This window comes from Heterodontus francisci, chromosome 7 (genome assembly GCF_036365525.1).
Source record: "Heterodontus francisci isolate sHetFra1 chromosome 7, sHetFra1.hap1, whole genome shotgun sequence".
Lineage (NCBI taxonomy): Eukaryota > Metazoa > Chordata > Chondrichthyes > Heterodontiformes > Heterodontidae > Heterodontus > Heterodontus francisci.
The window spans coordinates 71236739-71255588 of NC_090377.1; the positions used below are offsets into that span (position 1 = coordinate 71236739).

Genomic DNA, 18850 nt, shown 5'->3' on the forward strand with positions numbered 1-18850 from the left:
GATTGTTTGCTGTGTGTCCATCAACTTTCATAGATGGAAGGATACCAACCAGAGACACAGCAGCTTTCAAACTCTCCTCAATCAACATCCCTATTGTTCAATTCTGTCTGTTATCAGTTGTTATGTTTGGAACTGGTCATAGGCCAGTCGTCTAGTCTGACTATTCTACTCCCTTATCAAACTATTTTACTGTAGAAAAATTCACTAGTGTACAGAAACATCTATTCTACTTTCATACACTGGTTAACTTACACATTTTAGCAAACAGCTTATTTAAACAAGATTAAAAGACAATCCTAACACAAATAGTTGTTATTTAGATATCAATCCAGTTACTTTTCCGCTATTGCAGAGGCATCATCTGGCCATGCCCTGTCTCCTAGGTTATTGGTTCTCCTGCACTTGGCACAATTGTCATATATCAAAATACTCATTCCACTTGTTTCAACTGAAACTAAGCTTAAGTGATTTCTGATAAAATGAAACTTACATCATCAATCTAATCCTCTATCTTATTCCAAGCTAAATATCATCACTCTCTCTCTCTCTCTCTCTCTCTCTATATATATATATATATGGAGAGAGAGAGTGAGGTGTGAGGTGTTGTGCATGTCTTTATGTGCATATATATATAAATTATTTATATTATACTTTATAACTTTACCTGTATTTTAGCTTAGCACCCAGGATTTCCATAATTCTATGCCAGCTTTTCCAGCTCTAATCCATAATGTTCATGTCTCCCACTGAGTCGTCTTGCATTTTCCAAACATGTGTGCCCTACCCTTCCAGTCTTTTCAGACACTAGCTTGACCTGGTCTTTGAAAAGACATGCACAACACCTCACACTGTGTAAATTATAAAATGGTTTTCAAAAAAGAGCACACAAGCTAGTATCCTGAGAGTTAAGTAATTGTTGCTAAAAAGGTTGCCAACCTGTCCATTTGCATTCCAACATCTACCCAGAAGAAGAAAGAAATACATGTCTTTGCTTATAATGGGCTGATTTTAGTGTAGCCATTTAAAGCGGGAATGGTGGGGTGGGGGGGGTGGAGAATCATGTTAGAAGCATCCGCCCAAAAAACCAGCATCATGTTATCAGTTCTGGGGTTAGTCAGCAGCGGGAAAGCACCAAGGCGGCATCGCTGCCCCGACGCGACAAGAATATAACTTAAATTGCTGAACACTTTTAATACATTTGCATCTAATTCATTGCAATTCAATGGGGGGGCTTGTGATTAAGTGCAGCGAATGTGCGACTGCTTCTCAGGCAGCTGCCATGACACCTGGGCCTTGCGCCAGTCCTGGCTGCCACTGCTGTTCATTGAACTGGTTTGGATGGAGGGGGAACTTCTTGGAGATAAGGGCTATCCTTTGCAGACATGGCTCCCGACACCGGTATGAGACTCCACCACTGCTGCAGAGGAGAGATACAATGCCAGACACTGAGCTAAATGAGTTACCATTGAGCAGGAGATCGGTATGCTGAAAGAGCGCCTCCAATGCCTGTATGTTTATGTGTTTATGTTTAGAGATACAGCACTGAAACAGGCCCTTCGGCCCACCGAGTCTGTGCCGACCATCAACCACCCATTTATAATAATCCTATAGTTTTCTCATTTACAAATCAAAAACAATCGGACAGTAACCCAATGAACCAGATGTGATGTTACAGGGATTTCTTAAAATATTTGCGGGAGCTCTTGCGCGTGGACAATCCCTCACCGCCAGACTCACCAGAGGCAGGTGGCGATCCGGCTGCCGCCCTGCTTTTTAAAAAAATTCATTCATGGGATGTGGGTGTCACTGGCTAAGCCAGCATTTATTGCCCATCCATAATTGCCCTCGAGAAGGTGGTGGTGAGCTGCCTTCTTGAATTGCTGCAGTCCTGGTGAGGTAGGGGCACCCACTGTGCTGTGAGGAAGGGAGTTCCAGGATTTTGACCCAGATACATTGAAGGAACAACGATATAGTTCCAAGTCAGGATGGTGTGTAACTTGGAGGGGAACTTGCAGGTGGTAGTGTTCCCATGCATTTGTTGGCCTTGTCCTTCCAGTTGGTAGAGGTTGCAGGTTTGGAAGGTGCCGTCTAAGGAGACTTGGTGCGTTGCTGCAGTGCAGATGGTACACACTGCTGCCACTGTGCGTCGGTGGTGGAGGGAGTGAATGTTTGTGGATAGGATGCCAATAAAGCGGGCTGCTTTGTCCTGGATGGTGTCGAGTTTCTTGAGTGTTGTTGGAGCTGCACCCATCCAGGCAAGTGGAGGACTATTCCATCATACTCCTGACTTGTGCCTTGTAGATGGTGGACAGGTTTTGGGGAGTCAAGAGGTGAGTTACTCGCTGCAGGATTCCTAGCCTCTGACTTGCTCTTGCAGCCACGGTATTTATATGGCTACTCCAGTTCAGTTTCTCGTCAATGGTAACCCCAAGGATGTTGATAGTGGGGGGATTCAGTGATCGTAATGTCATTGAACGTCAAGGGGAGGTGGTTAGATTCTCTCTTGTTGGAGATAGTCATTGCCTGGCACTTAAGTGGCAAGTAATATTCGCGCCACCTATCAGCCCAAGCCTGGATATTGTCCAGGTCTTGCTGTATTTCTACATGGACTGCTTCAGTATTTGAGTCCTCATGAATGGTGCTGAACAATGTGCAACCAGCAGCAAACATCACCACTTCTGACCTTATGATTGAAGGAAGGTCATTGATGAAGCAGCTGATGATGGTTGGGCCTAGGACACTACCCTGAAGAACTCCTGCAGTAATGTCCAGGAGCTCAGATGATTGACCTCCAACAACCACAACCATCTTCCTTTGTGCTAGGTATGATTCCAACCAGCAGAGGAGTTTGCCCCGATTCCGATTGACTTCAGTTTTGCTAGGGCTCCTTGATGCCATACTCAGTCAAATGCTGCCTTGATGTCAAGGGCAGTAACTCTCACCTCACCTATTGAGTTCAACTCTTTTATCCATGTTTGAACCAAGGCTGTAATGAGGTCAGGAGCTGAATGGCCCTGGCGGAATCCAAACTGAGTGTCACTAAGCAGGTTATTGCTAAGCAAGTGCCACTTGATAGCACTGCTGACGACACCTTCCATCACTTTACTGATGATTGGGAGTAGGCTGATCGGGCGGTAATTAATCAGGTTGGACTTGTCCTGCTTTTTGTGTACAGGACATACCCAGGCAATTTTCCACATCGCGGGGTAGATGCCAGTGTTGTAGCTGTACTGGAACAGCTTGGCTAGGTGTGCAGCTAGTTCTGGAGCACAGGTCTTCAATACTATTGCCAGAATATTGTCAGGGGCCATAGCCATTGCAGTATCCAGTGCCTTCAGTCGTTTCTTGATATCACACAGAGTGAATCGAATTGGCTAAAGACTGGCATGTGATGCTGGAGACTTCAGGAGGAGGCCGAGATGGTTCATCAACTCGTCACTTCTGCCTGAAGATTGTTGCAAATGCTTCAGCCTTATCTTTCGCACTGATGTGCTGGGCTCCCCCATCATTGAGGATGGGGATATTTGTGGAGCCACCTCCTCCAGTTAGTTGTTTAGTTATCCACCACCATACATGGCTGGATGTGGCAGGACTGCAGAGCTTAGATCTGATCCGTTGGTTATGGGATCGCTTAACTCTGTCTATCGCATGCTGCTTACGCAGTTTGGCACACAGGTAGTCCTGGGTTGTAGCTTCATTTTGAGGTATGCCTGCTCCTGTCATGCCCTCCTGCACTCTTCATTGATCCAGGGTTGGTCCCCCGGCTTGATGGTAATGGTAGAGTGGGGGATATGCCGGGCCATGAGGTTACAGATTGTGGTTGAATACAATTTTGCTGCTGCTGATGGCCCACAGTGTCTCATGGATGCCCAGTTTTGCATTGCTAGATCTATTTGAAATCTATCCCATTTGACATGGTGGTGGTGCCACACAACACGATGGAGGGTAGCCTCAATGTGAAGGCGGGACTTTGTCTCCACTAGGACTGTTGTTGAAGGGTGGGTAGGCATGCTGAAAGGCCGCAAGTACAGGAAGGCAGTTTGAACTTGATGCAGTCTCAAGATTCTTTTTGCACTGCTGTGGAGAAGGTCTCTATGGTGATTAGACATGTGAGTTACTACATAACGTTACACACCTTCACTCGTGAAATAGAGAGCTTCCAACAATGGAGGAGTTCCTGAAAGGAGGACATTATGAGGTGCTCAAAATATCATGGGTTGTTGGTGTCCACTTTCATCTTCTTGATGCTAACCTACCTGGGGGGTTGACTGTCCATGAGAGGGGGGAGCCCAGTCAGAGATATATCACATCAGAGTCAGTAACCTGGACACCACAAAGAAGAACTGCATCATAAGGCACTTGTAGGCAAACATGTAGAACAGCTTTTATGATCAGTTTCGGTTCATTACATACAATGTACCTTCAATTAATACAAAATAAAAAAAATTATGCTTGTCTACATCAGCAGGTTGACTTAAACAAGATGCTTCTATTGGACCTTTTGGGCTTTGCAAAAGCCCTCGCAGATTTCTCTAATAAATGTCATGGCCTTCCTGTTTCATAAGCCTCCTTGCCTGTGTCCCATTTTTGTCTTTGCTTTATCTCCCTCTATTCAAATCAATGGAACCGAAGGCATTCCAATACAATGGGTGTAAGGTGTTTTCCAATTGTAGACACAGTATAACAAATTGCTCAATATTTACAATCAAACACCATCAAAATCAGCTCATTAGCATCTTAACTACCTATCAAGTCAAAGACATTTTTTTAACCTGCGTGAATACACTATGTTTTAAAAGTATGACATTAAAACTATTAATTTTTTTCTGTGGAAAAATAGCCAAAAAAACTATCCCAGAATTCTCTAAAGGTTTATTAATAATGTTTTAACATGCATTCATCAGAAAATGTTTGTTACAAATTTCACTTTTTTGAGAGAAGATTTAAAAGATACTTAATATTGTAGAAAAGGAAACAAATGGTAGTTTCAGTTTACACCCCCACCCCACCCCATTTTCTGCCACTTTTAGCATGTGTCTCTACTGTTGTTTCTATTAAATAACACCAAAAAACCTTCATACGGTAAAATCATGGTTTTTTATTACTGAGATGCAGTATGGTGTTTCACCAACACGTCATGCCTCTGAACTATTAGAAAAATTAATAAAAAATGAATTCTGTGTGAACAGGGTGCCCAATAGGAAGCAATGCAATTAAGGACTTATACGGAATGTGGTGCATTGGTGACTTCATCAGTTACAAGTTTTTAAAAAATTTTATTTCGAGATACAGCACTGAAACAGGTCCTTCGGCCCACCGAGTCTGTGCCACCCAACAACCACCCATTTATACTAACCCTACAGTAATCCCAAATTTCCTACCACCTATCTACACTAGGGGCAATTTATAATGGCCAATTTACCTATCACCTGCAAGTCTTTGGCGGTGGGAGGAAACCGGAGCACCCGGCAAAAACCCACACGGTCACAGGGAGAACTTGCAAACTCCGCACAGGCAGTACCCAGAATTGAACCCGGGTACTGTTCTCAGACCCTCCTCACTTATGATATATGTTCCAAAGAGATGATTCCACAATTTCACACTAACAGGAAGCAGTGCTCACAGGAAGTATATTTCAGGAAATTGTAGGCACACAGCCCATTATGTTCATCCTATGACCATTGTTCCCAGAGGGAACACTGATTCACCCTTATATTTCAGAACTTTCTACTGAATATCTTTTATATCTTATTTATGAGTTTCAGGCTATCATAACCCATTTTAAGAAAAGGAACAGGAGTAGGCCACATGGTTGATAAAACATTCTCCATCATACAATGATTTCATGGCTGAACTTTTACATCAACTCCACTTTCCCACCCGATTCCCATTATCCCTTGATTTCCTTTTAACCAACAGAATGTGTGTGTCGTGGTTATTTCCTCGGGTGAAATAACAGTCATCACCACCAGTGGTGTATTCTCTCGTTTATCCACTGGTCCACATCTGATTGTAAATACAACAATGCATACTTATACATTATATACACTTACACAGCCATGCGAACGCATGGCATTAGGCAGATTCCCTATTATTTCCCAAGAATCTTGTTCAGGGTCATATTTCTCAACACAGTGCAGGTAAGTTCCTTTAGAAGACGAATATCCGCCTGTAACATAAATACACCCATTCATCACCAATGCACCACATTCCATCCGTCTTTCATTCATTTGGGCTATTTGTTTCCATTCGTTCTTTTCTGTGTCATAACAATCGGTGATAGCTGTTTGACCACCAACAAGGTAAATCTTGTCGTATAAAGCCACAGAACACAGCCCGTACTCTAGAGAAAGAAAGCAACATATTTGAGTTTATAAACATTCATCCAAAACAAGCTGTGCCATTTCCCAATAATCATTTTCAAATATTTATTTCCTGACTCTCAAACCTCTGAATATCTGCTTACCATCATGCTTACCATCTCTGAGTGTTTTACCTTTTACTTTTATTGTGGTCGTGAAAGAACCAATTGGACAGGTTTTCTTGAGCTTAAACAAGAAAGAGGTCAGCTTATTATACTTAACAATCTAAAACCAATCTAAAAATAAACACTACACATTCATGCACATATTCACACGAGAATCACACACACAAATAGATTACAGAGGGAAAAATAGATTTGGTGGTTGGATTAGAGTCCAGAATAAATGGAACTTAAATACACAGTCTGTGAAGTGGATGATCCGGTGGTCTTCTGGTTGAAGCTGTATTCTTGAAGTCAGGTTCTGATGAAAGGTCACTGAACTGAAATGTTAACTCTGCTTCTCTCTCCACAGATGCTTCCAGACCTGCTGAGTATTTCCAGCACTTTTTGTTTTTACTCTTGAAGTCCACGACTGGTCAAAGTGCACTTTGTGGTTGTCCCATTCTGTTCAAGACTGAGTTCTTGGAGGCAGACTTGTAGTTGGTTCTCTTCCCCTGGTCTGTCTGTCACAATCTGTAGGCTTGAAGGGATTCACAGTCACAGATGGTTTTCAAACTTGTGTTATCTAGGGAGAGAGAGAGAAAGGGATGCACACAGCCTTTTCCTGCTGCACAGCGTAAGTTATTGCTTGTAATTTGTCCATGTGACAGATGGTCACATGGCTGCTTCAGGTTTTCTGGAACCTTCTAATGAAATTCAAGGTTAGGAATTGGCTCCACAGGCCCCAGGATGCCAATTTACACTTGGAGGGGTTTGTTCTTTCAAAGTCAAGGTGTTAGAATTTCCTCGACTGCCATGCTAATGAAGCAATTTTAGGTAATTCAATCACTTAGAGAAAGCCATTGTCCTGGGTCCATGCTGCTCAAACCTCTGGCTCCGGGTGGATCTTTTGAATATGAAGAGGTGTTCCAGATGCAAATTGCAGTGGCCATCTTGGCTGTCAGTTTTTTAAAAAAGTTAACTATAGGGGTTTTCCCATTAAAAGTTTAATGTAAGTTTTCCACCAATGAATCAAAAATTCCTCATTTGGCATATCGCGTTTTCTTAACACCCAGCCTTTGAAAATTAAAATGTCCTGCTGACAAGCCTGTTAATGAGCTCTTCAATGAGCTCAACAGGCAATTAATTGGAGGCGACCCATTCCCTCCATCCTGGCATCCCTTTAAAAATGGCGTTGCGTTTCTGAGGTGGTGGGTACCAGTGTTGGCCTCTGAAAACACGATTTTCAAATCACGCTTTCATCCACAGCCGCACTCAGAAGGCTTCAAAAATCTGGCCCTTGATTCTTCTCCTGCAAGGAATATTTCCTAACATAGATCTTTATAATGAATACAGTCATACCCAATTATTTGTGACTTTGTTTAATTGCAATTTCTGTTTTAATGCAACCAGTTTTATGGCTCCCTTTCTTCCTCTATACTTGCAATTATGATAAGTTGATTTTATTGCAAATTTATTTACTGTAAGTCTCGCAAGCGTGGTGTGCAGCCTTAGTGTAACTGAATGTATCACTTGCATAGAATTTATAGCACAGAAACAGGTCATTCGGTCCAGCTGATGTGTGCCGATGTTTATGCTCAACATAAGCTTCCTCACATCCTACTTCATCTAATCTTATAAGCATATCCTTCTATTCCTTTCTCTCATATTTATCTAGATTTCCCTTAAATTCATCTATGCTTTTCTCCTCAACTGCTCTCTAAGGTGGCAAGTTTACATTCCAATGACTTTCTAGGTAAAGCAGTTTCTACTGGATTCCTTATTCAATTTATCAGTGATTATCTTATATTTACAACTGCCAGTTTTGGATCCCCACCAACACCCCCCCCGCCCCCCCCCCCCACCACCCACCCCAACTCGCACTTGCCTAGCTGAGTCACAGATCAGTGAAGCCTAAGCTTGCAACAAAGGTCACTATAGGTGGACAGAAACATCACAGGAAGAAAACAATTTTAGAATGTATCAAATGATGCAATATATTGGCTTAGGTTTTACAATAAGAGTAGTGGTGAGGCTATCAACACTCACCACTATTAAAGAGTAAATCGGATAGCAACTTCCAACAACAACAGATGGGCAGTTAAAACGTAGATATCAGGAAGTTGCTGCCCAAGTTTCCCTGCTCCTCCAGAAGCTTTGCTATAGCAGTATCTCATTCAGAGACTTGACAGTCAAACACATGGAATAACATGAAATTTTGGTACTTACTTGATGGATACCCACACACCCGCCAGAAAAAGATAGGACTTGTCCATTCAAGCTTATGTGAATTTTTAATGGCATGATATGTCTTAATTATTGTGAAATAATGGGTGGAATCTTACCGCCTTTGAAGATGTTATGAGATCTGGACCAAAAGTGGGTCATGACCACTGGCGCTGCCTGGCCACCCACCTTCGTGATCTTACCAGAGGCGGCTAATTAAGATACTGGGCTGAATTTTAAGCTACACCAGTGGGTCGGATGCTGGCGTGGGGGCAGATGGGGGCGGTGTACAATTGAGCGGGAAGCTCTGGGAGGCCTTCCTGCCCCGCTTCTGCCTCCGACCAACTTTACGGTGGTCAGGCGGGGTTGGGGGGGAAAACGGCGTGCCCGTCTGAGGCCAATCAAGGCCCTTAAGTGGCCACTTAAGGGCCCATGCCAACTTCCATGGGTATTTTACCCATGGTAAGCGGGTGTCCTGGGGACGTGAAAGGCTGCCCAGTGATAGGTGCCGGCCTTTCCGCGCTCCGGGGGTGGGGGGGGGGGGCAGGTGCCATGGCAGTTGGGCACAGGGTGCCTGATTGAGGGCCGCCCCCACCTCCCAACACACCCCCGGGACCCAAGACGCTCCCCCACAAACGACCACCATAGTCTCACCAGGGCATGACCAATCCCCCTGGTGAGGCATGTCCAACTCCTGGCTCCATGTCGTCGGCTGGACTGCTGTCCCAGCAGTGGCCACCACTCCCGGTGGCGTTGCTGGGACTAAGAGCTGCCAGCCCAATCATTGGACAGCAGCTCACTGAGGCGGGACTTTCTCCCTCAAGCAGGTGGAAGTCCCAGAATCACAGGATCACAGAATAATACAGTGCTGAAGAGGCCCTTCGGCCCATCGGGTCTGCACCAATGCATTAAAACACCTGACCTGTCTACCTAATCCCATTTGCCAGCACTTGGCCCATAGCCTTGAATGTTATGACGTGCCAAGTGCTCATCCAGGTACTTTTTAAAGGATGTGAGGCAACCTGCCTCTACCACCCTCCCAGGCAGGGCATTCCAGGCTGTCACCACCCTCTGGGTAAAAAAGTTCTTCCTCAAATCCCTCTTAAACCTCCCGCCCCTCACCTTAAACTTGTGACCCCTCGTAACTGACCCTTCAACTAAGGGGAGCAGCTGCTCCCTATCCACCCTGTCCATGCCCCTCATAATCTTGTACACCTCGATCAGGTCACCCCTCAGTCTTCTCTGCTCCAGCAAAAACAACCCAAGCCTATCCAACCTCTCTTCATAGCTTAAATGTTCCATCCCAGGCAACATCCTGGTGAATCGCCTCTGCACCCCCTCCAATGCAATCACATCCTTCCTATAATGTGGCAACCAGAATTGCACACAGTACTCCAGCTGTGGCCTTACCAAAGTTCTGTACAACTCCAACATGACCTCCCTGCTTTTTGTAATCTATGCCTCGATTGATAAAGGCAAGTGTCCCATATGCCTTTTTCACCACCCTATTAACCTGCCCTTCTGCCTTCAGAGATCTATGGACAAACACGCCAAGGTCCCTTTGTTCCTCGCAACTTCCCAGTGTCAGGCCATTCATTGAATACTTCCGTGCCACATTACTCCTTCCAAAGTGTATCACCTCACACTTTTCAGCGTTAAATTCCATCTGCCACTTTTCTGCCCATTTGACCATCCCGTCTATATCTTCCTGTAACCCAAGACACGCAACCTCACTGTTAACCACTCGGCCAATCTTTGTGTCATCCGCGAACTTACTGATCGTACCCCCCACATAGTCATCTATGTCGTTTATATAAATGACAAACAATAGGGGACCCAGCACAGATCCCTGTGGTACGCCACTGGACACTGGCTTCCAGTGACTAAAACAGCCGTCTGTCATCACTCTCTGTCTCCTACAGCTAAACCAATTTTGAATCCACCTTATCAAGTTACCTTGTATCCCAGGTGCATTTGCTTTCTTGATAAGTCTCCCATGTGGGACCTTGTCAAAGGCTTTGCTGAAATCCATGTGAACTACATCAACTGCACTACCCTCATCTACACACCTGGTCACATGCTCAAAAAATTCAATCAAATTTGTTAGGCATGACCTCCCTCTGACAAAGCTATGCTGACTATTCCTAATCAAATTTTGCCTCTCCAAGTGGAGATAGATTCTCTCCTTCAGAATTTTCTCCAATAGTTTCCCTACCACTGACGTGAGACTCACTAGTCTGTAGTTCCCTGGCTTATCTCTACAACCTTTCTTAAATAGTGGGACCACATTAGCTGTTCTCCAGTCCTCTGGCACCTCCCCCGTGGCCAGAGAGGAATTAAAAATTAGGGTCAGAGCCCCTGCAATCTCCATCCTCGTCTCCCACAGCATCCTGGGACACAAATCGTCCAGATGTGGAGATTTGTCCACTTTTAAGCCTTCCAAAACCTTCAATACCTTGTCACTCCCTATAACAATTTGCTCAAGAACCTCACAGTCTCTCTTTCTAAGTTCCATATCTGCATCCTCTTTCTCTTGGGTGAAGACAGATGTGAAGTATTCGTTCAACACCCTACCAATGTCCTCTGGCTCCACCCACAAATTTCCCCCTTGGTCCCTAACGGGTCCTACTCTTTCCCTGGTTATCTTCTTCCCATTGATATACTTATAGAATATCTTGGGATTTTCCCTACTTTTACCAGCCAGAGCTTTCTCATATTCCCTCTTTGCTCTCCTAATTGCTTTCTTAAGCTCCATCCTGCACTTTCTGTACTCCACTGATGCTTCCATTGATTTGTCCCGCCTCGGGACAATTAAATCCCGGGGACCCGTAAAATGCGGGATGGATCCCCGGGCTAGGCGGAAGCCAAGTCGGTGGCGAATTCCCGTCCACCTAAGGTAAAATCCAGCCCACTACCTTTGGGAGCGCCATCCAATTAAGAATGGCAGGCGAGGCAGGCACCCAGCTCACTCAATGGGAGGGTCGGCAGTCTTTGCCTGCTGGGAGAGGCAAGCGCTGCTACGGCAGGGAGGAGAACGCAAGGGCACTTCAAGTTGAGGAGCCCATGGAAGATGTGTTAAAATTTTAAAACAATTGTGGCCACAGCTGTCAGGTTGTCATTGTGGAGGGGAACCCCCCCCCCCCCCCCCCACCAACGTAGCTGTGGCCCTGTGGCAAAAGCGGCTCTGATAGCGAGGAGTATGGATAGGAGGGCTCGAGGGCTCCCCAGCCAGCTGTTGGCAAGCCACCTCCAGACACCTGCCAGGCTTTTCCCATCTGCTGCCAGGAAGATCCTAAGTGGGCACTTAAAAAATTCAAATTGGCTACCCACTTATGCTGGGTAGGTAGCCACTGCTGGTGGTGATCCACCTCTGGCAAGAATGCCCAGAGTTGGGAACACATCAGACCACAGATCCAACGGCCTCATTTCAAAATTTCCTCCCAGTCCAATCTTCAAGCCTGTCTCCATGGGACTGGGAAGATTCCGCCCAATGTCTCTGGCATTGAAAACTAACTTCTACAAGTGTGGAGTCTTCTTCCTTCATTTTAATTATTGTTGGTGATATTCATTTTTTTCTGAAAAATTGCTTTTCTTTCTGTCTCATTTATCTTTCTGTCTTAATCCCACCTTTCTTTCCCTCTCTTTATTTAGCTTTCAGTACATGATTTAATGTTGAATTAAATATTATAATTTACACTTCTGCTTTAGACTCTGCGCATCTCTGTAAGGATTTTTAAATCTAATGAGTTAAAGAAACACACCATTGCTTGACCTGTTCACACAGATTACCATTAGTTCCAGTGCAAAAGCCCATCGAAAGTCCTTGACAAGTGGAGGTGTAATCAACAGTTAACACCATTTGTTTGCTGAAGACCAGGGCATTATGTGCAGCAGATAAGAAAATGCAAAACCAATAAAAAGTTTTATTAATTTCAGTTTACTAAAAATGCTGTAATGTACCTGGGTGTGGAGTAATGGTTACTACCGTCCATTCATTAAGATCCGATCTGTAGCTTTGAATTTTATCGTAAGTGGAGCTTCCTCGGTAACCATAGTGACCACCTGTTACGTAGATGACATCTTGGAGGACACAAGCTGTTGCATTTCCAACCCCTATCCATGAGATTTCTATTAGTAACAGTGCAGTGAGAGAACAAAATCCTCGCTGAGGAAATAGTAACTCCAACATTGTATTTAAGCAAATATAAGCTGCATTTTAAGTGATGATGCACAAATGTAATTGCTGCTTAACTGAAATAAATCTATGTATCAAAATACTCAAAACATAAATAGAGGCATTGGGCAGAATCTTATGGACTTAGTCCCTGCCAGAAGAGTGGGACAATTTTCGGGTCGGGAACCTGATTTCCTAATGAGCTGAGGCTCTTTCCCAGAACTCAGACATGTCGAGAGAGCTGATCCTCTGCCAGTAAACCCTGTGTTGGGGGTCTCACAATCCAGCTGAATTTTGGTGTCCATCCCCCCATCTGCTCTTTGGAGGGGCATTTGGCTGAAGAGAAGGCAGCAGATGCTGCTGATGTTGCTTCTGTGGCTGCTGGAGCTGTTGGTGATGGTGTGCCCTCTGCTAAGCAGAAATGAAAGCTGGAGCTGCATAAACTGCTCCCATGCCTTCTTGAAGGCTGGCAGCAGGGAAGTGCAGCTGAAAGTGAGTGACGTGCTGGACAGGTGAAGTACTTTCCAAGAAGTTGGCAATCACCTATCATGCAGTGATAGCACTCTCTGAGAGAAGAAGTGCTTTAAACAGCAGTCTCTCACCTGGCCAAGACTGCAGTTCTTCAGTGTAACTTATCAAAGCCTTCCCAACTTGTCCGTTTCACTGAAGAAGCTCTGCTTACTGTGCACTCACATCGGTGAAGCTGGCGAGGTGCAGGCACAGTGTGGAACTTGTGTGCTTATGGGTAAGAAAGAATTCATGGTTGCCTATTTAATTGGCTTAATTGCTTCCCACCAGATCCAAGGGGCTTCCCTTCTGGATTCGGAACCACCCTGGTGAAAGCCAGAAGAGGGCGGGATGGTGTCGGGATCCCAACCCAGTATCAATTTCAGGGACTTTACCAGCTTATATGCAGCGGATTCCTCCTCCACTTGGCTGGGAAAATTCTGCCCATCGTCCCTTCTACATATTCAAATTCTTGCATCATTCTTAAAGATAGTTGGGGCTGGATTTTATGCTCCATTGACTTCAATAGAGCATAAAATCAGCTCAGTTTATAAAAAGGATGTCCCACCCAATAAAGCCCCATTCCCACTGGTGGGTTTGGTTAAGATTGGAGCTGTGCTGCCAGAGCCTCATTTAATTTTAGTCAGAAACAATATAGGGATTACATCTACTTGATTACTGGCAGTGAAATTTGTTACATACCTTTTAGCATACTTACAATCAAAATCCATTTTCTTTTCAAAGGATCATAAAACTCAGCATCTTGTGCTGGAGCTCCACCTCTGTAACCACCCATCACATAGATGCATCCATGCATCACCACTGAACAGTGATAATAACGAGCATTCAACATTGGGCTCCCTTCTGTCCAGTTATCCATTTCTGAATTATAAATCCACATTGTATCCAGGGCCTCCAGGTTATCTGAATTGTAACCACCTGTTACATAAATATTTGGTCCCAAAACAGAAACACTGTAACCTTCTCTCTTGTGATCGGGCATCTGTGAACCCTGCGTCCATGAATTGGTCAATGGGTTCCAAATATGAACCTCTGAAAGTGGATGCCAATAATAACCACCAACTATATACATAGCACATGTTGACTTTTTGCAAGGCTGTGAATTCATTTTATTCAGTTTTAGAACATGGCATTTTAAAGAATGCATTTTAATATCACTAGTGAGAAGATACCGTTCATTCAACTCAAGTGCTGTTCTGAGGTACGATTCATCCAAATCAACTTTAATGTATTTTAATAATTCCTTCAAACATTCAATTCTATTTTTCATGTCATTTGCAATCCACTTAATAATGGCTTCCAGAAGAATGTCTTCTTTCCACACATTAAGGTTATCCCTAGACAGAATGAAGAAGAGTTTGTCCTTGCTGATGTCTAAAAATTCATCCTGTCTTGAAACTTCTTCAAACCTAGAGAGGATCATCCTTCGAGACTCTTTCTCTAAATCTATACAAACATGAAATTCTCCAAAAGAATGCATTCCTAGACAATTGTCGACATCTAGATGCCTGATCAGAAAGTTTTCACATGCTGTTTTAACCGATATAAATTGGAGGAGATCTGCAGTCTCTAACAGGCTTTGGACATTTTTTTCTGTTATTGACACCTCTGATGTGTATACGTACCTTACAAGAGCATCCAAGATGTTGTCATCGATATTAGGAAGTTTAATAATCTTGGTGGCTTTTTCCCGCATATCTGCTGTGAACATTATTTTGAAATAAGTGCTGCAGGCTGCTAGAGCAACTTTGTGACAGTGAAATAACCGTCCTGAGAAACATTCCAAAGTAATGTCTGTGAATAATTCATTCCGATAAAACTCTTTAAAAGCATCAAGGAATTCAGCAGAATGTTTTGTATCCTTAAATTCATAAGTATATTGTTCATGTTCTTTCACAGCCATATCTGTAAAAATAAATTTACTGTTGTCATCCTCATATATGATTTGCTTTGACAGTCTATAGTGAACGGATTTAGTCAGTTCGTATTTCATCCAGAAGGTGAAGTCATCAATAGTGGCATCAATTGACACATATTCACCAATAACAAGCTCACTAATGCTCAGTCTGGGCTCCACCAGAACCACTTGGTTCCAGACCTTGTCACAGCCTTGATCCAGGCTGAATTCCAGATGCCTTCAACATCAAGGCAGCATTTCACCAAGTGTGGCATTAAGGAGCCCTAATAAGATTCAGTGTGGTGGTGGGGTAATGGAGTAATCAATGGAAAAACCCTAAGCGGCTGGAATCATACTTACAAGGAAGATGGCAGGATTGGCATATGAGGAGAGATTGGGTCGACTAGGCCTATATTCTCTAGAGTTTAGAAGAATGAGAGGGGATCTCATAGAAACCTATAAAATTCTAACAGGACTAGATAGGCTAGATGCAGGGAGGATGTTCCCGATGGCTGGTGAGTCCAGAACCAGGGGTCACAGTCTCAGAATATGGGGTATGCCATTTAGAACCGAGATGAGGAGAAATGTCTTCACTCAGAGGGTGGTGAACCTGTGGAATTCTCTACCTCAGAAGGCAGTGGTGGCCAAGTCATTAAATGTATTCAAGAAGTAGATAGACATATTTCTTAATGCCAAAGGGATCAAGGGATATGGGGAGAAAGCGGGAACAGGGTACTGAATTAGATGATCAGCCATGATCTTTTTTGAATGGTGGAGCAGGCCCAAAGGGCAGAATGGCCTACTCCTGCTCCTATTTTCTATGTTTCTATGAAGATGACTATGGTTGTCAGAGGCCATCATCATACCCCTGGAACATCACTGCCAGAGTTCATTAATGACATTACCTCTGTAATAAGTTGGGAAGATTCTATAGTGTTCAGCTCTATTCACAACTCTTTCAATAATGAAGCACTAGATGCCAACCTACAGCAGAGCGGGACAACTTCCAGAATCGGGCTGATAAATGGCAGGTAACATTTTCACCACATTATGCAATGCATGGAGTAGACATGTGGAGAGATTACTTGAATTAGCCAAGTAGAGACATACACACAAAGAACTAGTTAGATATCAGGAGGGTGTTCTTTTCCCAGAGGATTGTTGGCCTTTGGAATAGGTTGCTGGCTCATGTAGAGGATGCAGATTCTCTGCAATCGTTCAAAGGGGAGTTGGTCAATTTCCTGGAGAAAGATGTTATCATTAATTACAAAAGGTAGGTGAGGTGTAGGGTAATGTACTTCATTACTAGCTCCGGGGGCTCATTGTCAATTGCCTGAGAGGAATTTCCAAGACTTTTTTCCCCCTGAATTAGCCTAGAGGTTATTTTATCTTTTTGTGCCTCTCCTGGGAGATTACATGGCTGCTGGTGGGTGGGGAGTATGGGGATGGGGGAATGGGGTGGGGGGGGGGCATAGCTAAATGGCACAGACCCAGCCTTTACCATTACCCTTTGCTTTCTATCTGCAATCCACTGTCTATCAATGTAGCCACATTCTCCTTAATTCCATATTCCATTTGCTTTGCCATAAGTCTTTCTTGTGGGAGGTGACTTTCAAGTAGCATCCAAAACAGGTGGAAAGTCAGTCGAGCAGCTGCTCTGACTGCCTGTTTCTTTGTGCCAGTGGGAGGCCCCAAGACATTCTGAGCTCAGGTCTTGTTAACATGCCACTGTTGAGCTGTGGACACCTGCTGCAGCTTGTCAATTCTGGATGGGTGAGAAATAGGTCAAGTCCTACCCTAATGTGGCCGATAGATTGGGCCTGGAGAAGTGAAGTGCAATGAAAAGGGTAACCTTGAACAAGCCAGCTGCAAGCTGGTGTCTTTTTGGCACTCTTACGCTCCCTGGTCTCACCAAAAAAACAGCTTTATGGACCATTGATTTGGCTGCTCAACGCCTGGAACATTAGTATCTGAAAATTGCAATCGACATACTACAACTGGTGTAGGACCCCAGTTTGCAGATTTAACCTCTTTCATGTGGGTGGTTGTGTGTCTTTTACAGCATTGCCAAAAAATTTCAACAGGCAGACCTTGGGCATTAATGAGATAGCCATGATGCCCACCTACCATACCCACTTCCAATTTTCAACTGCTGGCTGTCTCTGTTTGAAATGAGAAGTGGGCGGCTGGCCATTGAAAATTACCCCTATGATACTTTGTCAAATACTTTTTGAAAATCATATAAACCAAACCTGCTGTTTTTCCATTATCTATCCTCCATTTTATCTCTTTGAAAGTCATTGCCCTTTAGAAATTTCTAGTTGTTAAATCTTTTTGAATGATAAGAATAGGTGTTTTTCTTAAATCACTAACAATTAAAAGAGGTTGATTATTACAACTTGGGCTCTTGCCAACACTGTTCACTTGTGGGTCACGTCCCTTACAATCTGAGAACTAAAGTTTTACTCTCTATTTCATGGAACCAATTTAGCCCAAGGCTAACAGCTGCTTTATTTGGCAGTAATACTGTGCACTAGAACATAGGTAAGATTCCCATTACATCTCCTGTCAATCCAGAGGGCAGAAAATTCTAAATGCTGAATCCATTTTGTAAACTGTCTAATCAAATTTATGTACAAATTAATTATTTAAAGTAGCAATTTTACAAGCTTACAAGAGCAACTTGGAACTTCATCACATCTCAGGAAATTATGGGTCCACTTGAATTTTCTTTTATCCATTTTAGTGGATTGAAAATCATAGGAAGTGCCCATGATTTCCCAATATGTACAGCTGGCAGCCAAGACTCCCACAAGAACATTTGTAAAATTGTCCCTTAAGGCAAAATACTAACATAATAACTGTCAAAAGATCTAGAAACAATCAAACAAGAGGTGAATTTGCACTTTTCAAGCAAATCCTGTTTTCATGCTTTCTTACAGTTTATTGCAATGGAATAATTTGTTAGGATGAAATTAATGAACTTACTCTTGTCCTTTTCTAAACAGTATCATTTTTATACTGAGCTTGAAAGAGATTTAGTTACATCCAAAACTAGGGTCTTAAATCTAAACAAAGATTCTAAACAAATGTAGGTATGAGGGGCGAGGTGGCTAAGGTAGTTTTGGAAACTACATTAAAAGATATGATGTTAGACAAGCAATGGCTAGCACTTAAAGAGTTAATACATAATTTGCAACAGAGATACATTACCTTAAGGTGCAAAACCCCATAGAAAATGTGATCTCACCGTGGCTAACAGGAAGAATTAAAGATAGTATTGGATCAAAGGAAGATGCTTAAAATGTTGCTAAAAAGAGTAGTAAGCTTGAGGATTGGAAGGATTTTAGAATTCAGCAAGGGAGGACCAAGAAATTGATAAGGAAAGAGAAAAGAGAATATGAAAGTAGGCTAGCTAGAGACATAAAAAGATATCTATAAGTATGTAAATAGGAGAATATTAGTGTAAGTAGACGTGGACCCCATTAGAGGCAGTGACAGGTGAAATAATAGTGGGGAATAAGGAATTGGCAGAGACATTAAACAAATACTTTGTATCTGA

General features: G+C 43.4%; 1 protein-coding gene across 1 annotated transcript; it reads right to left on the bottom strand.

Moving 5' to 3' along the window:
• Positions 1-6032: 6032 nt before the first annotated feature.
• On the bottom strand, positions 6033-15294 carry klhl23 (kelch-like family member 23). Its single transcript, XM_068034559.1, has 3 exons — positions 14073-15294; positions 12650-12802; positions 6033-6343 (listed from the first exon to the last, which is right to left on the bottom strand). Exons 1-3 carry the CDS (start codon positions 15292-15294, stop codon positions 6033-6035), a joined length of 1686 nt encoding a protein of 561 aa, XP_067890660.1.
• Between the last annotated feature and the right edge of the window lie 3556 nt (positions 15295-18850).

Bases quoted from the DNA above. Each gene is read 5' to 3' on its own strand.
- klhl23 (XM_068034559.1), bottom strand. From the start codon at position 15,294: ATGGCTGTGAAAGAACATGAACAATATACTTATGAATTTAAGGATACA. The intron at 12,803-14,072 runs GTATGTAACAAA...TCTCATGGATAG, and splicing joins GATTGTAAGTATGCTAAAAG to GGGTTGGAAATGCAACAGCT. The intron at 6,344-12,649 runs GTACATTACAGC...TTCTTTCTCTAG, and splicing joins AACCATTACTCCACACCCAG to AGTACGGGCTGTGTTCTGTG.